Raw genomic sequence first — 22292 nt, forward strand, 5'->3', positions numbered from 1 at the left:
GCGAACAGAATGCTAGGAATGATAAAGAAGGGGATCACGAACAAATCGGAGAAGGTTATCATGCCGCTGTACCGGGCCATGGTGCACCCTCACCTGGAGTACTGCGTACAGCACTGGTCGCCGTATATGAAGAAGGACACGGTACTACTCGAGAGGGTCCAGAGAACAGCGACTAAGATGGTTAAGGGTTGGAGGAGCTGTTGTACAGCAAAAGATTAAAGAAACTGGGCCTCTTCTCCCTGTTCACCCTCTCCAAGGTAGGGATAATGAGAGGGCACTCTTTTAATGTTGAAAGGGGATAGATTCCGTATAAACATAAGGAAGTTCTTCTTCACCCAGAGAGTGGTGGAAAACTGGAACGCTCTCCTGGAGGCTGTCATAGGGGAAAACACCCTCCAGGGATTCAAGATAAAGTTAGACAAGTTCCTATTGAACAAGGATGTACGCTGGTAGGGCTAGTCTCAGTTAGGGCGCTGGTCTTTGACCAAAAGGGCCGCCGTGTGAGCGGACTGCTGGGCATGATGGACCACTGGTCTGACCCAGCAGCTGCACTTCTTATGTTCTTATGTACCGAGTCTCCACCGAATTTGGTAGATTTGTTTTTAAAATACAATTTAAGAATCAGATTTTTTTCCAATTCATTCAAACATGTCAACAAAAGGGTGGACCTGGTCTGGATAACATCTTGAGAGTCTTCCAGGAAACCTATAAGGTCAAAATCCACTGGAGCCAGCAGGTCCACCCCTTGTTTGACTCCTTCCTTTTTTTCTGGGGAATATAATAACAATTCAATATAGGAAAAGTATCTGGATTTGGTAATCCCAATATCTCCTTGAAAAATTTTCTAAGAATTTCAGAAGCTAATAAATGGGATATTGGGAAATTTACAAATCTAAGATTTTTAGAGTGAGAGACATTCTCCATTAGTTCCAATTTAGAATGAATAACAAGTGAATCTTTTACTGCAGAAGTTGAAACTTGTTGCAGTGCTGAGATTTGTGTTTCCATTACAGTTAATTTTCTATCTAGAATTCCTAGATTGGAATCCACATTTTCCAGCTTTTGGATAACCTCTTGAGAGAAAGTTATTGATATGCAAACTTGATAGTGATTCAATCGCTGTTGGAAAATCGGCCAAAGAATCAGCAAACAGTGATAAAGTCGCTATTTTTAGTGAATATAGCCCTTAGAGCTTTGCGGAAGAGAGATGAAAGAAGGCCAAGTGACAGCTGGCATGGTAAATTAAATTTGAGAATTATTTATTTAAAGTTCTTTAAACTATATATGGGTAATTGTAACAAGTAGATAGAATAGATTTGCTACTCAATACGATGGATGTCCTTGTTTTTGAGTGCAAATTAACTCAAAACGTCAACAAGCAAACAGGCATTTATTTCATCATCCACCATTTGCAGTCATTCTCTTTTTTTTCAATTTAATTTCTGTCAGAGCTGAAAATCTAAGTTTGCAAAGATAAGAAGATACAAACAGTAACAAAGCCTTGATTGCTTTGTTGCTCAAGTTAGGATAAATACTGCATAAAAAATATAAATTACTTGCCTTAGTTTTCAAGGACCAATTACATCAAAGAATGATGCTTGTCTGGGTGGTTTTATCCTTACACACACAGACGCTCATAACATTGACAGACTCTTGCATAAGCAAAATATAAATCATCTATTCTAGTGTAAAATAATGAAGGGATTTTTAAATAAAATTCTGGAATCTCTCATGGCACACCTGGAATCTCTTCGGGGCACACCACTGTGCCGTGGCACACAGTTTGAGAAACACTGTTTTATTTATTGCTGCTGTTTCTCAATGGGAACAGAGCCTCTACTCTAAACTAGCTAAGTGACATTCTGCCACAAACTACACTATTAAGGACATCCTAGCCAGACCTGAAGGACTGGTAGCAGAGAACACTGTTTTATTTATTGCTGCTGTTTCTCAATGGGAACAGAGCCTCTACTCTAAACTAGCTAAGTGACATTCTGCCACAAACTACACTATTAAGGACATCCTAGCCAGACCTGAAGGACTGGTAGCAGAGTCTATCTGTGACTATCTTAGTGGATATTTCATAGCTGCATGAGCATTTATTGAATTTGAAGACCTGGTCCACCGTGATATTGATGAAGACAACAAGATAAAACTTAACTGTAAAATGGGGCTATGGGAAACAGAATGCGTACTTTAAGGTTTCTTATTTTTTAGGACAAGGAAAAAAGGAAATTGAAGAATCAAAGGAATATGAGTTGGCGGCGGCAGCAGCTGAGAACAAAAAGCAGTTACTTACCGTAACAGGTGTTATCCAGGGACAGCAGGCAGATATCCTCACACATGGGTGATGTCACCGACGGAACCCCGGTACGGACACTTGAAAAATGAATCGCAACTTTAAGTTTTGGAAAATTCGCGATCAGCCCGCACCATGCATATGCGAGTGCCTTCCCGCCCGATGTAGGCACGCGGTCCCTCAGTTAAGATAAGTCAACTAAGAAGCCAACCAAGGGAGGTGGGTGGGTTGTGAGAATATCTGCCTGCTGTCCCTGGATAACACCTGTTATGGTAAGTAACTGTGCTTTATCCCAGGACAAGCAGGCAGCATATTCTCACACATGGGTGACCTCCAAGCGAACTAGAATGGGATGGTGGGAGAGTTGGCCTTAAGAAAATAAATTTTGTAATACTGACTGGCCAAAGTGCCCATCCTATCTGGAGAAAGATTCCAGACAATAATGCGAGGTGAATGTATGAACTGAGAACCAGGTGGCAGCTTTACAGATTTCCTCAATAGGAGTAGATCTAAGGAAAGCTACAGAAGCTGCCATAGCTCAGACTTTGTGAGCTGTGACATGACTTTCCAGGTGCAGTCCAGTCTGAGCATAACAGAACAATATACAGGCCACTACTCAGTTGGAAATCGTTCTCTTGGAAACATGATGCCCCAACTTGTTAGGATCAAATGAGATGAAAAGTTGGGGAGATGTTCTATGTGACTTTATCCTGTCGATGTAATAGGCCAAAGCACGCTTACAGTCCAGAGTGTACAGCACCTTTTCTCCAGCATGAGAATGAGATTTTGGGAAAAATACTGGGAGAACAATCGACTGATTGAGATGAAACTCCATGACAACTTTCGGTAGAACTGGATGTGTGCATAGAACCACTTTATCATGGTGAAAAACTGTGAAGGGTGGCTCTACCACCAACACTTGTAACTCACTGACCCTCCTGGCAGAAGTGAGTGAGTTAAGAAAAACAACTTTCCAGGTAAGAAATTTGAGATGAGCTGAGGCCATTGGTTCAAATGGTGGCTTCATCAACCTGGAAAGAACCACATTAAGGTCCCAGGCTACAGGAAGAGGCTTAAGAGGTGGTTTCACATTGAAAAGTCCTTTCATGAATCTGGAGACCAAAGGATGAGCAGTAAGAGGTTTTCCCTCAACTGGCTTGTGAAAAGCTGTAATAGCACTGAGATGGACTCTGATAGATGTAGATTTGAGTCCAGAGTCCAACAGATGAAGATAGTCCAACACCAATTCCACTGACAAGGAAGTTGGATTGTGATGATGAAGAAGACACCAGGAAGAAAACCGAGTCCACTTTTGTTCATAACATTGTTGAGTGGCTGGTTTCCTGGAGGCGTCAATAATATTGTGTACAGGCTGAGAGAGATGTAACTGAGACGGATTCAGCCCGAGAGAAACCAAGCTGTTAGGTGTAATGTTTGTAGGTTCACCAGAAAATACTTTTTCACCGAGAGAGTGGTAGATCGCTGGAATGGTCTTCCACTTCAGGTGATTGAGGCCAGCACCGTGACCGATTTTAAGACAAAATGGGATCGTCACGTGGGTTCTCTTCACAGAGAAAGGTAGGGGTGGGTCATTAAGGTGGGCAGACTAGATGGGCCGTGGCCCTTATCTGCCGTCTATTTCTATGTTTCTAGGTTGGGATGTAGAAGAGATCCCTGATGCTGTGTAAGCAGAGTAGGGAAAATTTGCAGAGGTATTGGCTCCCTGGAGCCGAGTTGAAGTAGAAGGGAGAACCAATGCTGACTGGGCCTCCAAGGAGCAATGAGAATCATTGTGGCTTACTCTCATTTGAGTTTGAACAGAGTTTTGAGTATGAGAGGAGTGGGCATAGAGAAATGCATAGAGAAACATGTTCGTCCAGTCCAGAAAAAAGGCATCTGCTTCCAGACAGTAAGGAGACTATCGTCTGGAGCAGAACTGGGGCAGCTTGTGATTGTGGGGAGCTGCAAATAAGTCCACTTGTGGAGTGCCCCATTGAGCAAAGATTGGATGAAGAGCTGCAGAGTTGAGAGTCCATTTGTGAGGTTGAAGAATTCTGCTTAGGTTGTCTGCTAGGGAATTCTTCTCCCCTTGGACAGCCTTTAAGAATAGATTGCGAGCTATTGCCCAAAGCCAGATTTTCTGTGCTTCATGATATAGGAGAAGAGAGCACATACCTCCTTGCTTTTTTAAGTAGTACATTGCTTCTTGGTTGTCTGTGTGAAGGAGGAGGACTTGAGGGTACAGAAGATGTTGAAAAGCCTTGAGGGCATAATACATCACTCTGAGTTCTAGGAAATTGATGTGAAATTTCTGTTCCCTGATAGACCAATGACCCTGGGTTTGAAGGCCATCCATATGTGCTCCCCAAGCATAAGGAGATGCATGCGTCGTGACCACCTTGAGATGAGGAGGCCAGTGGAAAAGAAGACCTCTGGATAGATTGGAGGAGGTCATCCACCATTGAAGCGACTGCAGAAGAGATGATGCGACAGAGATATGCTGTGAAAGACAATCTGTCGCTTGAGACTATTGGGAAGCAAGAGTCCACTGCGGAGTGTGAAGATGTAGCCTTGCCAGTGATGTCACACGCACTGTGGAAGCCATATGTCCGAGGAGAACCATCATGCATCTTGCAGAGATGGTCAGAACAGTGAACATTTGCTGACAGAGGCTGAAGAGAGCCGATAGCCGATCTAAAGGGAGAAATGCTCTCATGAGAACAGTATCCAGAATAGCCCCAATGAACTGAAGGCGTTGAGACGGAATGAGGTTGGATTTGGGGAAATTAACTTCGAATCCCAAAGCTTGAAAAAAGGGGATGGTTTGAGATGTTGCCACAGTTACATCCTGAGTTGTAGAAGCTTTGATCAACCAGTCGTCCAGGTAAGGAAAGACTTGAAGACCATGGGATTGGAGAGATGCGGCCACTACAATCAGGCACTTCGTGAAGACCCAGGGAGAAGAAGCCAGGCCGAACGGAAGGATTTTGCACTGATAGTGACACTGATTCACTTGGAAGCGGAGATATTTTTGGGAAGCTTGATGAATTGGAATATGAGTATAGGTTTCCTTGAGATCCAGAGAGCATTGCCAGTCGTTCTGATCCAGCAGAGCGAGGGAGAGCATCCGGAATTTCTCCTTGATGAGAAATTTGTCCAGATCTTTGAAATCCAGAATGGGCCGCAGTCCTCCTGTCTTTTTGAGACTAAAGAAATAACGGGAGTAGAAACCCTGATGTTGTTGAGAGAGAGGAACTTCCTCAATGGCATTTAGGAGGAAAAGGGACTGAATCTCCTGAAGGAGAAGAGAGGACTGTGCAGGATTTGAAATACTCTCTCTTGGAGGATGATCCGGAGGCAGGGTATGAAAATGGAGAACATAACCCTGTCGAATGATGTCTAGAACCCAGAGATCTGTGGTGATGAGCTCCCAACGCTTGATGTAATGTTGAAGCTGTCCTCTGATCGGCTGTGGGAGAAGTTGGAGAATAGGAACGATGGCTATGCTCCTGAGGAACACGTCAAAAAGGCTGTGTACGCCTTTGCTGAGCAGCCTGCTGCTGTTTAAGTTGTTGACGTGGTTGTTGCTTCTGTTTCCTAGGTTGAGTAGGAGCAGGAGCGTTTTAGCAGTATACCTGCGCTGATAAGATGAAACAGGCCAGAAAGCTTGAGGAGGTGGAAGCTTCTTTTTTGGCTTGATCAATGTGTCCTAACAGGTCTCATGGGCAAAGAGCTTCTGAGTGGCTGTGTCCATAGATGGGCCAAAAACCTCAACTCCCAGGCAGGTAGTGTTGCCCAAACAATCTTGGTGATTAACATCAAGCTCAGAAACACGAAGCCACGCCAAGCATCGCATAGTCACCAACATGGCAGCTGCACATGAGGTGAGCTCAAAGGTGTCATAAGTATATATTTCCGCAGTTGGAAAGCTGGTGACTTGCGTGAGGGAATGTACTTTTAAAAAGCTGAAAATTGTTTTGTTAGGTGTTTCAAATAAAATGAAAATTGTAATTTCCAGCTCAGTTGGCCAACATAGCATTCTGATAAAGGCGTTTGCCAAATTTGTCCATCGTCTTACCCTCTCTGCCAAGAGGGACAGAGGCATAGACACTAGCTCCCAAAGACTTCTTTAAAATGGATTCCACCACCACAGATTCATGAAGGAGTTGAGATTTTGCAAAATCTGGGAGAGGAACCACTCTGTACAAGGAGTCCAACTTTTTAGGAGCCACTAGAATAGAGAGAGGAGTTTCCAAATTCTTATATAAAGTCTTTCTCAAAATGTCATGTAGCAGAAGCTTGAGGAGATCTTTAGGATGCTGGTTGTAATCTAAGGCCTCCAAGAACTGCTTGGAATGTTTAGAGTCTGCTTCCAGTGGAATGGAAAGATCTTCAGACATTTGGCAAAGAAACCTGGAAAAAGTAGGACCTTGTGGAGAACATTGAAGTGAAGCTGAATTTGACTCATCATCAGAAGAGAGTGGTTCCTGCTCCGAGTCCCCAAATAAATCCGAATCATGGATAGAAAGGGGACGGTGTTGAAGACCCAGTGTCAAAGCCTCGAGATGCTTGGTCTTACTAGTGGCTTTCCGGGACCACGCCGGAGTCACCTCCCTGGATAATGGTGTCGAAGACGACTGGTGCCGTGGAGTTGGATCATCAATTCCTGTGTCTATGGTCTCCGAACCGGTGGAGCATCAAAAGGAGGTGTGGTCAGTGCCGTTATTTGCTCAGACTGAACTGGTACTTGGAGAGCCATTGTCAACCTGGCCTGGAGAGTCGATGCAGACATGGCCATAAGTTGAGTTGGCATCAGCATTTGAAAATGCTCACCCAATTCCTCCCTAAGTAAATTGTCAATTTTCTGCCTAAGGGAGAGCACCGGTACTGCAGGCTTTTTCGCCAGTACCACTAGTGCAGCACCCCGGTCCGGTGAAGAGGAAGCCGATGTCGAGGCACTCACTGAGATCGGAACCGAGTACTTAGGGACTTTTTCGATGTTGGCATGACTCAACTCAATGCCATCTTGACCTGAGTCCTAGACGGGGTAGGGGAAGGCTTCTTAGCCAGCTTACACATTGAAGTTTGCTACACTGCTGGTGTTGAAATATGCGGTGTCTTGGTAGTGATGTTGGCTCCACCTCCATAGCGACACCAAACAGTAGTTTCTGTTGAAGAAGTCGGTTTTTTAAAGTCCTCTTCTGAAGAAAAGCACACCGGGTACAGGTTTCCGTATGGTGCTCGGGCCCCCGACACTGGAGAAACCAGCGATGTGGGTCAGTCACAGATATGGGCCAAGCACAGCGACCACACTTTTTAAATCCCATCTGCGGGCGTGACATCAACAGGAAGACCGCCTCAGCGAAATCGAAGTCAAAGGCCAAGGTAAAATCGAAGTCAAAGGCCAAGGTGGTACAACAGGCCCCGCTGGGCCGAACCTGTGAGAGAGAAAAAAAAGAGATTTTTTTATTTCAAAGGATAAACTAATGAAAAAAGAAAAATAAAGAACACAAGAATGACTGAAAAGTCACTGATGTGAGAGCGAGAAGGCAAAAAAATTTTCAACGGCTATTGAAACGCATCTTCTTAGCTCCTCGGAAACTAAGAAACTGAAGGACCGCGTGCCTACTTCGGGCGGGAAGGCACTTGTGAATGCGCGTGCTGATCGCGAACTTTCCAAAACTTAAAGTTGCGATTCACTTTTCAAGTGTCTGTACTGGGACTCCATCGGTGACGTCACCCATGTGTGAGAATATGTTGCCTGTTTGTCCTGGGATAACACAAAACTACTGAGAGAAAGCAGGATCTACATATACTAGCTTAGACAACAGGACAGACCAAAGAACATGGAAGGTAGCAGCTGTATGTTAAGACCCTCAAGTTTTTCTAAGAGAACTGGATTAGCATATGTGCTGGCAGATGACATCGATTAATAGCTCATTTACTCTTGCTTGTCAACACAAAAACTAATTATTCTAGCTTTCCAGGGGACTTGCAGCTGAAACTAAGTTTATATGTCCTCTCTCCCTCTTACTGATCTTTCTTCCTTTTCTTATATAGTGACTAAATGCCAACTGGAGATTGAAATTTCAAATGTGGATGCTTAGGAAAAACTGTCCTTTGTATTTTTGAAATAAATCTCAAGCAAGAATTTAGATTATTAAGAACTTGAGTTGGGGAAATTTGGCAAATGACATCAGTGAGATATTAAAGTGGATTGTAATGCTCATAACTGTTTCTAAGATAATGAAGTAGGGGAAGATGCAGCACCTGCGGAAATGAAAGAAGCGACAAGCCACAGTTGAATCATCCTGCTCCTGCTCCTTAAATTTGCGGTATCGTTCCAGGCGGCACTCACGACATTTGTGCAAATGTGGAGCCACATTAATACATGATCCATCTTGTAGAAAAGGCTCTCCTGACTGCTTCAGCTTCCTCACCTTACTAATGTCCTTCAAGATCGACTGGCCAACTGTAAAGGAAAAAAAAACATATCACTTTGCAAGTAGTAATTTTCAACAGTTCCTCTTAGCTATGTTCTCAGGTAATTAAAGATTAGGTCCTTACCTTTGCTAATCTTCTTTCTTGTAAATCCACACTTTATTCCAGGACCAGTGGGGTTTTTCTGTCCACCCACCAGGATTTTGTAAGAAGCCTCAAATATCGGAAGCTTTAACCCCTCCCCCTCATACCTCATCACTGTGTATCATCCTCAGCTTACCAGTCAGTCATAAAGCAGCCAGGAACATCTGTAGAGGACAAGAACAAGAGAGAGGGGTATGGGGACACTCCCCGACAAGTAAGTATATTCTGCTCACATTAAGATATGCAAAACAGCAATAAGGAAACATAATCAAATCAGGATATCAAGCATCAATAACCTGAATGACAATAACAGTGCTAGAAGTAGAAAAAAATGCACTGACAGAAGGTGACACCTTAACTGGAGACCCCCTAAACTGAGTGCTAAACCCATTCCGGAGGCACTCGAATAAAAGCTGGGCATAAAACAGAAATCCAGTACTTATAAAGGCAGACAATTGGTGAATCAACAAGTATAGGGCAGGTTCCAAGTATAAAGTGTGGATTTACAAGAAAGAAGAGTATCAAAGGTAAGAACCTAATCTTTTGTTCTTATACAATCCCACTTTATTCCGGGACCAGTGGGATGTAACAAAGTAGTCCTGGAAATTCAGAGTGAGACTGATGAGCCCACTGTTAAGACTGAGGCACCAAAAGCAGCATCCTGCTTGGCCGCCACATCGATCCCCTAAATTTATGCAAGGAGGACCAGGTAGCAGTCCTGCACACATCCAAGGAACGCAAATCCTGGTCTTACTCCCTCGAACCAGAGGAAGCAAAAGCAGGAAGACAGATTTCCTGATTCACATGGAAAGCGGAAACCACTTTCGGAAGAAAGGAACAGTTTTCAGCATCACTGCAGAATCCATAATACATCAAAAAGAATCCCTGCAGTAGAGAGCCTGAAGCTCTAAAACCCTAAGGGTAGAGGTAATCACCACCAGGAAAATCATCTTGACCATGAGATGATCATACAGTGGACGAGCCAGAGAGCGTAGAACCAGATTAAGGTTCAAGTTGGATGGGAAAGGTGCAAGGGAGGCCTCAGTCGCAGAGATGAATCTCTAGAAGATGAGCTAAATCTGGATGAGCTGCCGAGGAGCCCTTTAAAGGAGGGCCCATACACAAAAGACCAGCAATTTGCACCTGGAACAAAGTTACCGGTAGGCCCTTCTTCAGGTCAACCTCAAAAACTCCAGGACCCGAGTAATGGAGGGAAGAAACAGGTCCATCTGTCTCAGGGTGCACCAGGCCTGGTAACACCTACAAGCCTTTGCACAGGCCGCTACTGTGGACGTCCTTCTGCTGTAAAGCAACGTGGCAAGCACGGCCAAGGAATAGCCCCAAAATTAAACATGAACAGACAAGATAAGCTCCTACAGCCTGGCTTGTAGTTAGAAAGACTAGTAAGCTGAGGATGATACACAATGATGCGGTATGAGGAGGAGGGGTTAAAGCCTCTGAAATTTGAGGCTTCCTACAAAGTCCTGTAGGAAAAGATTAGATTATCACCTCGTTAATCTTTCTTATAAACCCACACTCTATTCCTGAACTTTTGAGTAGTCAATCCCTTCTTGCAAGAAATCTTGTAGGAAGCTTCATTTGCATAATTTTGTTCCTTTCTCTTATCTTTGGGCTGTCCTCCAGGTCCTCAGTATGTAACAAAGAAGACATTCCTGGAGAGGACACAGAAGAGGGAGGGGTATGGGGATACTCCCCAAAAAACATGTCTGATCTGCTCATATCAGTAAACAGCACAACAATCAATCATATATTTGGAAACAGAATAAACAAGTGAACAGTTGAACAATTAGAATTCAGCTTTCACTAACAATATGGAGGCATGCTGTTTATAGACTCCCAGGACTGAATGACGCAGAATTCACAGATCGTATTCTTACTGAGGCTGGACAAAGAAACAAGAAGTCCAACTTACCAGTACTTACTGAGGCAAACAGCAAGTGAATCAACATCTCCAAGGGAAGTCTTCAGGGACAGTGTGTGAGTTTATGAGAAAGAAGATTAACGAGTTAAGAACCTAAACTTTCTTTCTTGTACAGCCCCACTCTATTCCTGAACCTTAGGGACATAACAGAACAGTCCCTCAAACTTAGAATGGGACTGATAAGCCTGTTACCAGAATTGAAGATCTAAATGTGAAATCCTGCTTAGCCACCATTTCTATTCTGTAAAACTTTGTGAATATATGAGAAGACCAAGTGGCAGCTCTACAAATCTCTTCTGTGGAAACCGCCAAAGACTCTGCCCACGAGGAACCAACGCCTCTAGGCCTTTTAAATCTTTATTTAACTTCCCTTGGAAGCAGATTAGCTTCTATTAGAATTAAATTCTATAGTTACGCTGATGATATAACCATTTTTGTGCCTTTTACTTCACTATCAACAGATACTCTACAAATTCTAACAGTGATATTGAAGAGTATGGAACTATGGATGAGAGATTTTTAATTGAAACTTAATTCAGAAAAAAAAAATTCTTTTTAGCTTCACCTCATAACAAAATTAACGAGGACGTATTACACTAAATGGGATTAGCTATCCCATCATTCCAGTTATTAAAATCTTGGGTGTCCTTTAAGAACATAAAAATAGCCTTAATGGGTCAGCCCAGTAACCCATTCTTACAGTAGCCAAAACCAAAGGAGTAGCAACATTCCATGCTACCGATCCAGGGCAAGCAGTGGCTTCCCCATGTTTTTCTCAATAACAGACTATGGACTTTTCCTCCAGGAAATTGTCCAAACCTTTCTTAAAACCAGCTACGCTATTCGCTCTTACCACAACCTTTGGCAATGTGGTGCAGAGCTTAACAATTCTCTGAGTGAAAAAATATTTCCTCCTTTTGGTTTTAAAATTATTTCCCTGTAACTTCATCGAGTGTCCCCTAGTCTTTACAATTTTTGACAAGAGTGAAAAATCGATCCACTTGTATCTGTTCTAATCCACTCAGAATTTTGTAGACGTCAATCATATCTCCCCTCAGCCGTCTCATAATTTTGTCTTTTGATGCTCAAATAAATGCCGTGGTTAAGAAAAGTTATTTTATGCTGTAGAAACTTTGGACAATCAGATCCTATTTTGATTATTCAGCATTTAGACTTCTTGTGCAGTCTTTGGGTTTATTAAGTCTTTTAAACTACTGTAATATTATCTACTTAGCCTCTCTCAAAAGGAATATTAACAGACTTCAGTTTATACAGAAAGAACACAGCAATTTGACTGATTTTCAAGCTGAAAAAGTCTGATTATGTGACAAAGTACTACCATACACTACACTGGCTTCCAATCAAAGCAAGGATAATTTTTTTAAAGGACTGTTTCTGTTATAAAATATTGCATGGTCTTGTTTCAAACTATCTTGTCGATCATTTTAAGTTCACAGATAGAAAACCATCACTGTGTAAACTTATTATATTTACATTTTCATCAGCAAAAGGCTGTATTTATAAGTGATTTTTCCCAAGAATCTTAGCTTATCAAGTAGCATTCTGGGATAAGAGTTTTAGTAAGCTGTTTTCTGGATTCAGTTCTTATCAGGTTTTAAGAAAGATGCTTTAGACTCATGATGAGATCCATCAAAGAAGCCTGGTCCAGCGGCTCATAGGGCAGACTCGCAAGTGCCCCAAGGACCAGGTCAAGATTCTAAGTCAGAAACAGCTGTCATAGTGGAGGGTGGAGTCATAACATGCCCTTTAAAAATCTACCCACATCTGGATGAGCCGCAAGACAGCCCCCCATGGGGCTTGTGGCTGAAGCAAGAAAGCCCAGCTATGTGAACTCTCAGAGATCCGATTGCTAGGCCCTTTTCCAGGCCCTCCTAGAGAAAAGCAAGTACTACTGCGACTGACGCGGAACTCGGGTCTTCACTGCTCTGAGCGCACCAGATTGGAAACACTTCCAAGCCTACACCATCTGAGTAGTCCCTGAGCACTAATGCTACGTGCACAAGAGTCATGTCATAAGACCAAAGTGTTCCGGATCCTGTAGGGCCACTTGGCCCTGCGTGAGGAGTCAAGAATGACAGGGAAGCTTGAGACCCTGACCCCGCTGAGGATGTACCAGGTCTGCATACCACAAGCATGTGCCATGATTCTGCGCAAGAGACAGCCTATCATGGGCCACAGTGGGAAGACAGAGAAAACCTGCTGTTGGCCATGGCATCCAGACCTTTGCTTCCTGGTTCACACTTTCATCTAAACTAAGAGGCAGACCCCTAACAGTTTGAATGTTCAATGTCCCCCTCTCTTCACTATACAAGTGAAGGCTTTCTGGGACAGCAACCATTTCCTGGGATCCAGGGTCTGCCAGCTACAGTATATGTGCCACCGAGATCGCTAGAAGATGAGTTTCTGCCCATCAAAAGAGCATTTGGGATCCCAGGCATAGGGGTGTACCTCTTTGTATCTTCTTAGTGCTCCTTTGACGCTGGGCAAGTCACTCAATCCTCCATTGCCCCAGGTACCTTAGATAAATTATGAGCCCACTGGGACAGATAGGTGCTGAGTACCTGATTGTAAACCATTTAGATAACCTTGATTGGCGGTATATAAATATCTAAATAATAATACAGTAATATTAATAATACTGCCTTTGCATTGTCCAAGACTTGTACTACCTTATTCTTTAGGGCATTCTCGAATTTCAGGCATAAAATTAGAATCTTGATCATCCGAGTCATCCCCAACTTGTGCATGGCCCTTCTGTGGGGGACTTATGCTCTTGGGATTCTGCAGGGAAATCTCTGATGCTAGCAGGGTTGCAATACCAGAAAGATTCATGGGGCCCTTGTTAATCAGATAGGTCTGACATATCATATTAGTAAATTCAATGGGGAATCCCTGCCCCTGAGGCAGAGAACCCCCGCGATGCAGAGTACCCTCACGGTACCTATTTTGCACTTTTTTGGGATTTCATTGCTGAATCGCAGTTGCGTTTTGTCAGGGACGCACTTACACTGCCCCCCTCCCACCAGCTTAAATCTCAACTTTTGACTCTTTCCTCAGGTGGACTGGGACCCAGAACCTCCCAAGGGGCCAGGGAAGGGCTAAAGTAGCAACTCCCAACCCTTCACATGCCGCACAGCATGTGGAACATGTTTTTAATCAAAATAAGGGGTTTTGAGGCAGATAAAAACTTTTAATTTCAAATCGGGAAATCCAAGATGGCTGCTGTGGCATCAATATTGGTGCCAAAAACAGCCCCGGGAATCCAGAGAGAAAAAAATAAAAATAGTGATTTGGGAGTTTTGAGGTGGGGGAACCTAGCACTAAGTATAGAAAATAACAAAAATCGATTTTAAGGACCCCTTCCCCCAAAATCAATCTGCCAGGTTGTCAGCCTGCTATGCACTGTGCCAAACTATGTGCTGGGATCTGCAGATTGTAAGCTGTAACAGTTTACAGGGAGATCCTCTGTCTCAACAAGCCTGAAATCCAGACTGCTTGTTTCTTGACTGCCACTCGGGCCCAACGCACTAGCCAGAGACCTCAGCCCCCATGCATGCTAATAGATAATACATAATAATGGGATATGAATTGGTCTGGGTTAAAATATGTAGGATACATGATTGGGGTTATACATAATTTAATAAAAAGCTAAATAAAGGGTAGGGAAAATTTTATTGATGTATAGAATATTTTACATAGAAAATTTTTTTTAAAAAAAATATTTTTAATGAATTGGGGGAAAATGTGATTGGGTGGTGGTGGCTGATATAAGGAATTTATGAGTTGCTTGGTAGGGGGTTTAGGTGGCCGATCTAAATAGGTGCTTTCAAGTTTTCGTATAATTATGGGGGAGGGGAATGGGGAATATGTATAGGGGGTTTAGGATGTGTATTGTTTGTAAATTGATACTAAAGGTTAAGTTTCTTGAAATACAAGTTTTGGAATCAAATTTTAAGTTTTGGAAATATCTTTAAAACTGTTTCCATTGAATGTTAATGGTCTCAATCATCCAGTAAAGAGGAAAAAAACCCTTAACTTCCTGAAACAACAGAACTCAGATATATATTATATCCAAGAGACACATTTAAATGCTGTGGAATCTAGTAAATTAGAATCAGGGTGGGTTAAGCATTGTTTTTATGCCTCGGCGCTAGGTAAGAAGGCAGGAGTGGCAATTTTAATTAATAAAAAATGTTTGGATACATTTAAATTGATTTCTGCAGACCCTTTAGGTAGATGGGTTCAGTAAGCATGAGCATGGGGAAACATACCTTGAAGCTTATAAATGTGTATGCACCTAATTCAAATCAAATTGAATTCTTCCAGTCTCTACAAACAGTTGATTTTACCACTGGCTGCCTCTGATTTAGTGGTGGCGGGGGACTTTAATGCAGTAATGGATCTACTGTTGGATAAAAAACCTAATAGGACATTAAAATCATTAGGTTTGGAAAACTTAGCTCAATCTTGTGGGTTGAAGGATATTTGGAGGATTTTTCATTTTAATGCTCGGGAATGTTCATAAATCCTTTTCACGAATAGATTATATACAATGGTACCTTGGATTACGAGCATAATTCGTTCCAGGAGCATGCTCATAATCAAAAATGCTCATTTATCAAAGCGAGTTTCCCCATAGGAAATAATGGAAACTCGCTTTGATAGGTTCCCACCCTCCACCCCCCCCGAGGCCAGCAGCGCTGCTTCTCCCCCACGAGAACCGGCATTGCTCCCCCCAAAGGCCCCCCTGCGAACCGGCACCCTCCCCCCGCGATCCGGCACCCCCCCCCCCCGCCGCCATCGGGCACCCCCCGCCACGACCTGAGGTCCCCCAACCCACCCGAACCCTCTTCTTACTTCAGTGTAGCCTCCGCACCGGCACCTGGTGACTTGGATGAGGCAATCAAAACCGGGAGACCTCGAACGAGGAGTCGGTGGTCTGGTCAAGGTTGGAGTAGATGGAAGCTTCGAGGAAGATGGTCTGTCTTGAGAAAAAGAACAATGCTGGAAGGATGTCTCGATGAAGGCCTCGAACGTTGGTGAGAACTGTGTCGGGAACCAGATCTCGAGGATCGAGGAGACTTTGCCTCGGAGACGAGAGCAGCCGATGCCATCGGATGAATAGGACTAGAGGCTGTAGGTTGAAACTCCAGAGGCTTGGTGGAGGAACCTCGATGCACTCCTGAAGACTCTACTCCTTGTATAGTGTGAGGATTCCCGTCGAGGCACTCGCAAAAAAATCTGCTCCTTGCTTTACGTGCTTGGATGCCATACCAGACACTTACAGAGACTCTGCTCCCTGCAAAGAGTGTGTAAGTTCAGACTGGGGCAAAGGAAGCGGCTCGACCTCACGGAAGTCTGCGGAATGCCCAGACTGGATAAGAGAAAGCAGTTTGGGTCCCATGTTAGTAAGGAACTGAATAAACTGCTTCTCTAACATGGTCTGGAAAGAAGCCGGCAAGGATGGATCCGCGTCTGAAACCGGACCACCTGCCTTGGCTGGAGGTTCCTTCAAAGTAGTGTGAGTGTGCTTCGACCTGGGAGTCTTAGACACTTTAATCACTACCGGTAGAACCGACTGCTGAGCTATCTGACCTGAGGAAACAAGGGAAGATACAGCAGGCGACGTCGAAGAAAGAGCCGGTGCAAACGACGAAGGTCTGATGAGGCTCGAGGTGGAAGCAGTAGGCGCAGGAGGGGCCTCAGTAGGAGTCGAGGCCGAAGACGCTTTCGAAGTCGAGGAATCAGTAGGACTCCATCTCAAAGAGCTTGTCCACCAAAATAAAACGACGCATGAAAGCACGAGGCTGAAGTATTTGGCAAGGCAGGCACGACCTAGGATGATGGGATGTATCAATAGAAGCTTCGTCAGCCGTAAACCTGAAGTCATTATGCCACTCTATAGAACCATGGTGAGACCCCATCTGGAATACTGTGTGCAATTCTGGAGGCCACATTACCGGAAAGATGTGCTTCGAGCTGAGTCGGTCCAGAGGATGGCCACTAGGATGGTCTCGGGGCTCAAGGGTCTCTCATACGAAGAAAGACTGGGCAAACTGCAGCTCTATACCCTAGAGGAGCGCAGGGAAAGGGGTGACATGATTGAGACATTTAAGTACGTCACGGGTCGTGTCGAGGTGGAAAACGATATATTCTTTCCCAAGGGACCCTCGGTCACAAGGGGGCACCCGCTCAAACTCAGAGGAGGAAAATTTAGTGGTGACACCAGGAAGTATTTCTTCACAGAAAGGGTGGTAGATCACTGGAACAGACTTCCGGTGCAGGTGATCAAGGCCACCAGCGTGCTCGACTTCAAGAATAAATGGGATATCCACGTGGGATCCCTACGAGGGTCGAGTAAAGGAACTAGGTCATTAGCATTCAGACTTAGTGGGGTGGGTCAATAGAGTGGGCAGACTTGATGGGCTGTGGCCCTTTTCTGCCGTCATCTTTCTATGTTTCTATGTTTCGGCCCAAGGCACTTGAAGCAGTGTCCGTGAGGGTCCGTAAGAGAGATCGCTCGCTGACACTTGCTACACCTCTTGAAGCCCGTGGCAGGCCGGGACATAGAAGGAAAAATAGCCGCCACAAGATCGAAGCCCTCGGGCTGCGGCTGAGCGGCCTGTCCCGAAAAACGGACGGAAGAAGAAATTTTTTTTTTTTAAACTAAAAATAAAAGAAATAAAATAAGAACAGCGATTCATGAAGAAAAAAATACAAATTGCGGTTCAGAGAAGGCACAAAGGAACAAAGTTAAACGCAGAGAGTCAAAGACGGACTTCTCGGCTCCACGGAAAACTGAGAACTGAGGAGACGCGCCCTGCGCTGGGCGGGAAGGCACTCGCGCATGCGCGGTGCGGGCGACTCGAAACTTCAAGTTTCTTCAAGCAAGTCTGTTTGTGAGGCATCTGCATCCGGGCTCCATCGGTGACGTCACCCATATGTGAGAATACCTGCCTGCTTGTCCTGGGATAAAGTCCTTTAGAGTTGGATCCGTTCCAGGTAGTGATGGTTATACTGTAGAGCAGTGTTCTTCAACCACCGGTCCATGGACCAGTGCCGGTCTACAGAAATTTCCTGCCGGTCCACAGGGCCAACATGTGCATCAGGCCCAAAACAGTGTTCTTCAACCGCCAGTCCACAGTGCGATCGATGCGGCATTATCTTCGAGCCAACTCCCTCTTATTCACTGATTCAGTACACAAAGACACGGGCAGTGGCTCCTTCGGGCATCCTGCGCCTGAACCAGAAGCCTTCTCTCTGACGTTGCAATGTCAGAGGGAAGGCTTCCAGATGAGGCAAGGGACGTGCAAGGTGCAATTAGTACTATTATGGGGGCAGGGTCTGGGATGGATATTGGGTAGAGATGGGCGGGGTCTGGCCCACGACTTAGCCCAGTGTTCTTCAACCGCCGGTCCACGGACCAATGCCGGTCCAGATAATAATTTTTTTATTTCTGCCGGTCCATAGGTGTAAAAAGGTTGAAAAACACTGCTGTAGAGTTCTATAAATCATTTCAAAATTCCTTATTACCTCATTTATTAAATTTATATCGGACACAATTGAATGAAGGTTATATATTAGGTATATGGCTGAATCTCTAACTATTGTTTTACCCAAGCCAAATAAGAATCCTATGTTGGTTTCAAATTATAGGCCTATTTCCTTGATAAATGTGGATGATAAAACTTTTGGCTAAGTTATTGGCTTTACGCTTGGCTAAGGCTCTTCCTCATATCATAGGTATGCATCAAACAGGGTTTGTTGCTCAAAGGCACTCTTCAAATAACACCAGATTGGCTTTTCATATGTTAAATTTATCAAAAACCATAAAAGATCCAGCTTTCTCTGTGTTCTTAGATGCAGAGAAGGCCTATGATCGAGTGGAATGGACCTTCATTTATCAAGCAATGGAATGGTTTGGTATTGTTTCTAGATTCATACAAATGATTCAAACCTAATATAGCTCCCCCTCTGCTAGATTATATATAAATAATGCTTTCTTGGATCGTTTTTGTCTGAAGAGAGGAGTTAGACAAGGGTGTCCGCTATCTCCTTTGCTATTTGATATTGTTCTGGAACCCTTGTTATTGGCTATTAAACAAACAAAGGAGATTCAGGGTATTCCTTATTCAGATCAGGAATATAAAGTCTCTGCATATGGAGATGATATTTTGCTTCATTTGAGAAATCCTGAGACTACCATTCCAAGTTTGTTAGATTTAATTGAAAAATTCGGAAAATTTTCTGGCTATAAAATAAATTGGAGTAAATCAGAGGTTCTTCCTTTAAATGTTCATTGTCAAAAGGGATTATTTGATTCATTCCCTTTTCTTTGGAGGGAAGAAGGGATTAAGTATTTAGGAATTTGGATTCATAATACATTGGATAAGTCAATTAACATTTATCTGGAAATATTGGATGATTGGAGGCATATGCATTTTAGATTATATTATTTCTGATGGTAAGCTGCTTGATTTTTCACAATTGCAACGCAAATTTGGTCTTAATAAAACACAAAATTATAGATGGTTGCATTTGAAGCAGGACATTCAGGAAGGGTTCCCTGAATGGAAAAATTTGGAGGTTCAAAATAGCTTGCCGGTCTTATGTTTTTAGGTAGACTTCCTGGGTCACCAGGTCGCTCAGTGGTATAAATTAATATCTGGATTTTTGAATATGAAACCAAAAACTGGTCTGCATGACATTTGGAGCATTGAGATGAAGCATCAAATTACTGCGTCTCAACGGCCACGAATTTGGTCTTGGAGGATGAGATGTACAATGTCTGCATCTATGAGACAAACATGTTTTTTCTTATTACATAGAGTATTTTGGACCCCAGTTCGTTTGCATAGAGTAGACAGTTCTAAATCTAATACATGTTGGCATTGTCATCTGGAAGTTGGGACATTAGATCATTTACTATACTATTGTCCTTTGATACTAAAATTCTGGAGAATGATTTGGGATCAGGTGAATAATTTATTAGAAAATCCAGTGGCACTATCATATGATACCATTTTATTTGGATCATCTATGAGGGCAAAAAGTCAAATTTTGGCAAAAAATAACAAACTTTTGTTTATGACAGGAGTTGCCATGCAGCTTATTTTAAAAAATTGGAAAAATTGGGATAGATTAAATTATTCATTCTGGTGGGAATCCCTATGTTATATCTTTAAAATGGAAAAGTTTATGGCCATTCAGAAGGGTTATTATAAAAAAAATTATGGAAGTTTGGGAACCATTAACTAAATATTGTAAAGATTGATTTATTTGTATAATTTGGGGAAAACATGCACATCCAGGGAGGGGGATATGTTTTGGCCTTTGTTAAGAAATATAGAAGGGTTGATTACAAGTATTTTATGAGATGTTTATAAATTGAAAATGAGGGGGAGAAAATAAGTTTTGTCTTTATTCTATTAAGTATATTGTGCTGTAATGATATTAATTTATGTAAATGCATCATCTTTTGTGCACAACTGAAGTTTTAAAAATGAATAAAGAATATTTTTTTAAAAATAAGAAACATACATAGAAACCTGATGGCAGATAAAGGCCAAATGGCCCATCTAGTCTGCCCATTCGCAGTAACCATTTTCTCTTTCTCTCCCATGTGCCTATCCCAGGCCCTCTTGAATTCAGACAGTCTCTGTTTCCACCACCTCTTCCAGGATACTGTTCCACACATCTATCATCCTTTCAGTAAAAAAAGTATTTCCTCAGATTACTCCAGAGCCTATCACCTCTTAGCTTCATCCTAAGCCCTCTCATTGCAGAATTTTCTTTCAAATGATAGAGACTTGACTCATACACATTTATATTACATAGAAATGTAAACGTCTCTTTCATATCTCCCCTCTCCCACCTTTCCTCCAAAGAATACAGATTGAGATCTCTAAGTCTGTCCCCATATGCCTTATCACAAAGACCACACACCATTGTAGTAGCCTTCCTTTGGACCGACTCTATCCTTTTTATATCTTTTTGAAGTCTAAATGAGGTCTCAGCAGTCTTATACAGAGGCATCAATATTTCCTTTTTCCTACAGCTATACCTATCCCTATGCAACCTAGCATCCTTCTAGCTTTCGCTGTCACCTTTTCAATCTGTTTGGCCACCTTAAGATCATCACATACAATCACACCCAAGTCCCGCTCTTCCGTCGTGCACATAAGTTCTTCACCCCCTAAACTGTACCGTTCCCTTGGGTTTTTGCAGCCCAAATGCATGACCTTGCATGTCTTAGCATTAAATTTTAGCTGCCAAATTTCAGACCATTCTTCAAGCTTCGCCAGGTCTTTTTTCATGTTATTCACATCATCCTGCATGTCTATTCTATTGCAGATTTTGGTATCATCCGCAAAGAGGCAAATCTTCTCTGACAAACCTTCAGCAAAATCGTTTATAAAAATGTTTTTTCTTTTGGGTTATTTTATTTTAAACAAATGTAATTTATCCTTATATTCCTTATGTATCTTCAAATAACTATAGATAAGATTGTATGTTTTTATTGTTTAAATGGTTATTTGTCCCCCCAAAATTACTATTGTTAAACGCATTGAATTATTTGAAATTGCATTCAAATCAAAACCTTAATAAAACTTGAAACATCCCTTTCCTCAGAGCGATCTCCATTGATCACTACCCTTTGTCACCTTCCACTCAACCAGTTTTTGGCCCAGCCCGTCACTTTGGGTCCCATCCCGAGGGCACTCACTTTATTTATTAGATTTCTGTGTGGAACTCTGTCAAAGACTTTGCTAAAATCTAAATACGTCACATCTAGCGCACATCCTCTATCCAATTCTCTGTTCACCCATTCAAAGAAATTGATCAGATTTGTCTGACGAGACCTACCTCTAGTGCAGGGGTGCCCAATAGGTCGATTGCGATCGACCGGTAGATCGCCAAGGCAAAGTGAGTCGATCGCGGAGCCCATCCTGGGCTCCGTGATAGACTCACTTTGCCTTGGCGATCTACCGGGCCGATCAGCCTTCCTCTCCCCTCGACGTCAATTCTGCCGTCGGAGAGGAAGTTCGGGCCAGCCAATTGCTGGCCTGGCTGGGCTGGAATTTCCTCTCTGACAGCAGAATTGACGTCGGTGAGAGGAATGCTGGTCGGCCCAACGCAGGGAAGCAGGGAGAGCTTGGGGCGGCGGCGGCAGCTTCCCCGATGGTGGCAGCAGTGGTTTGGTGGAGGGCAGGGAGAAAGAAAGAAAGGGGGCAAGCAGACAGAAAGAAGGGAAACAGAAAAAAGAAAGGGAGGCAGGGAGAATGAAAGGGCATGGAGAGAGGAAGAAAATGTTGGGGAAGGGAATGAGGTCTGGAGGAGAGGAAGCATACAGGCTGAAAGAAGGGAAGAAAGATTGGATGCACAGTCAGAAGAAGAAAGTGCAACCAGAGACTCATGAAATCACCAGACAACAAAGGTAGGAAA

General features: G+C 43.2%; 1 protein-coding gene across 2 annotated transcripts in view; it reads right to left on the reverse strand.

Moving 5' to 3' along the window:
* The window catches only part of KDM3B (lysine demethylase 3B), a 266148-nt gene that overhangs the window by 144714 nt on the left and 99142 nt on the right, over positions 1–22292 (reverse strand). For both annotated transcript variants that reach the window (XM_033927119.1, XM_033927118.1), the window contains one exon: positions 8570–8771. In XM_033927119.1, the coding sequence (XP_033783010.1) occupies positions 8570–8771 (202 nt within the window). The remainder of the gene's footprint in view (positions 1–8569; positions 8772–22292) is intronic.

The sequence above is a fragment of the Geotrypetes seraphini genome, chromosome 18, assembly GCF_902459505.1.
Source record: "Geotrypetes seraphini chromosome 18, aGeoSer1.1, whole genome shotgun sequence".
NCBI classification, from domain to species: Eukaryota; Metazoa; Chordata; class Amphibia; order Gymnophiona; family Dermophiidae; genus Geotrypetes; species Geotrypetes seraphini.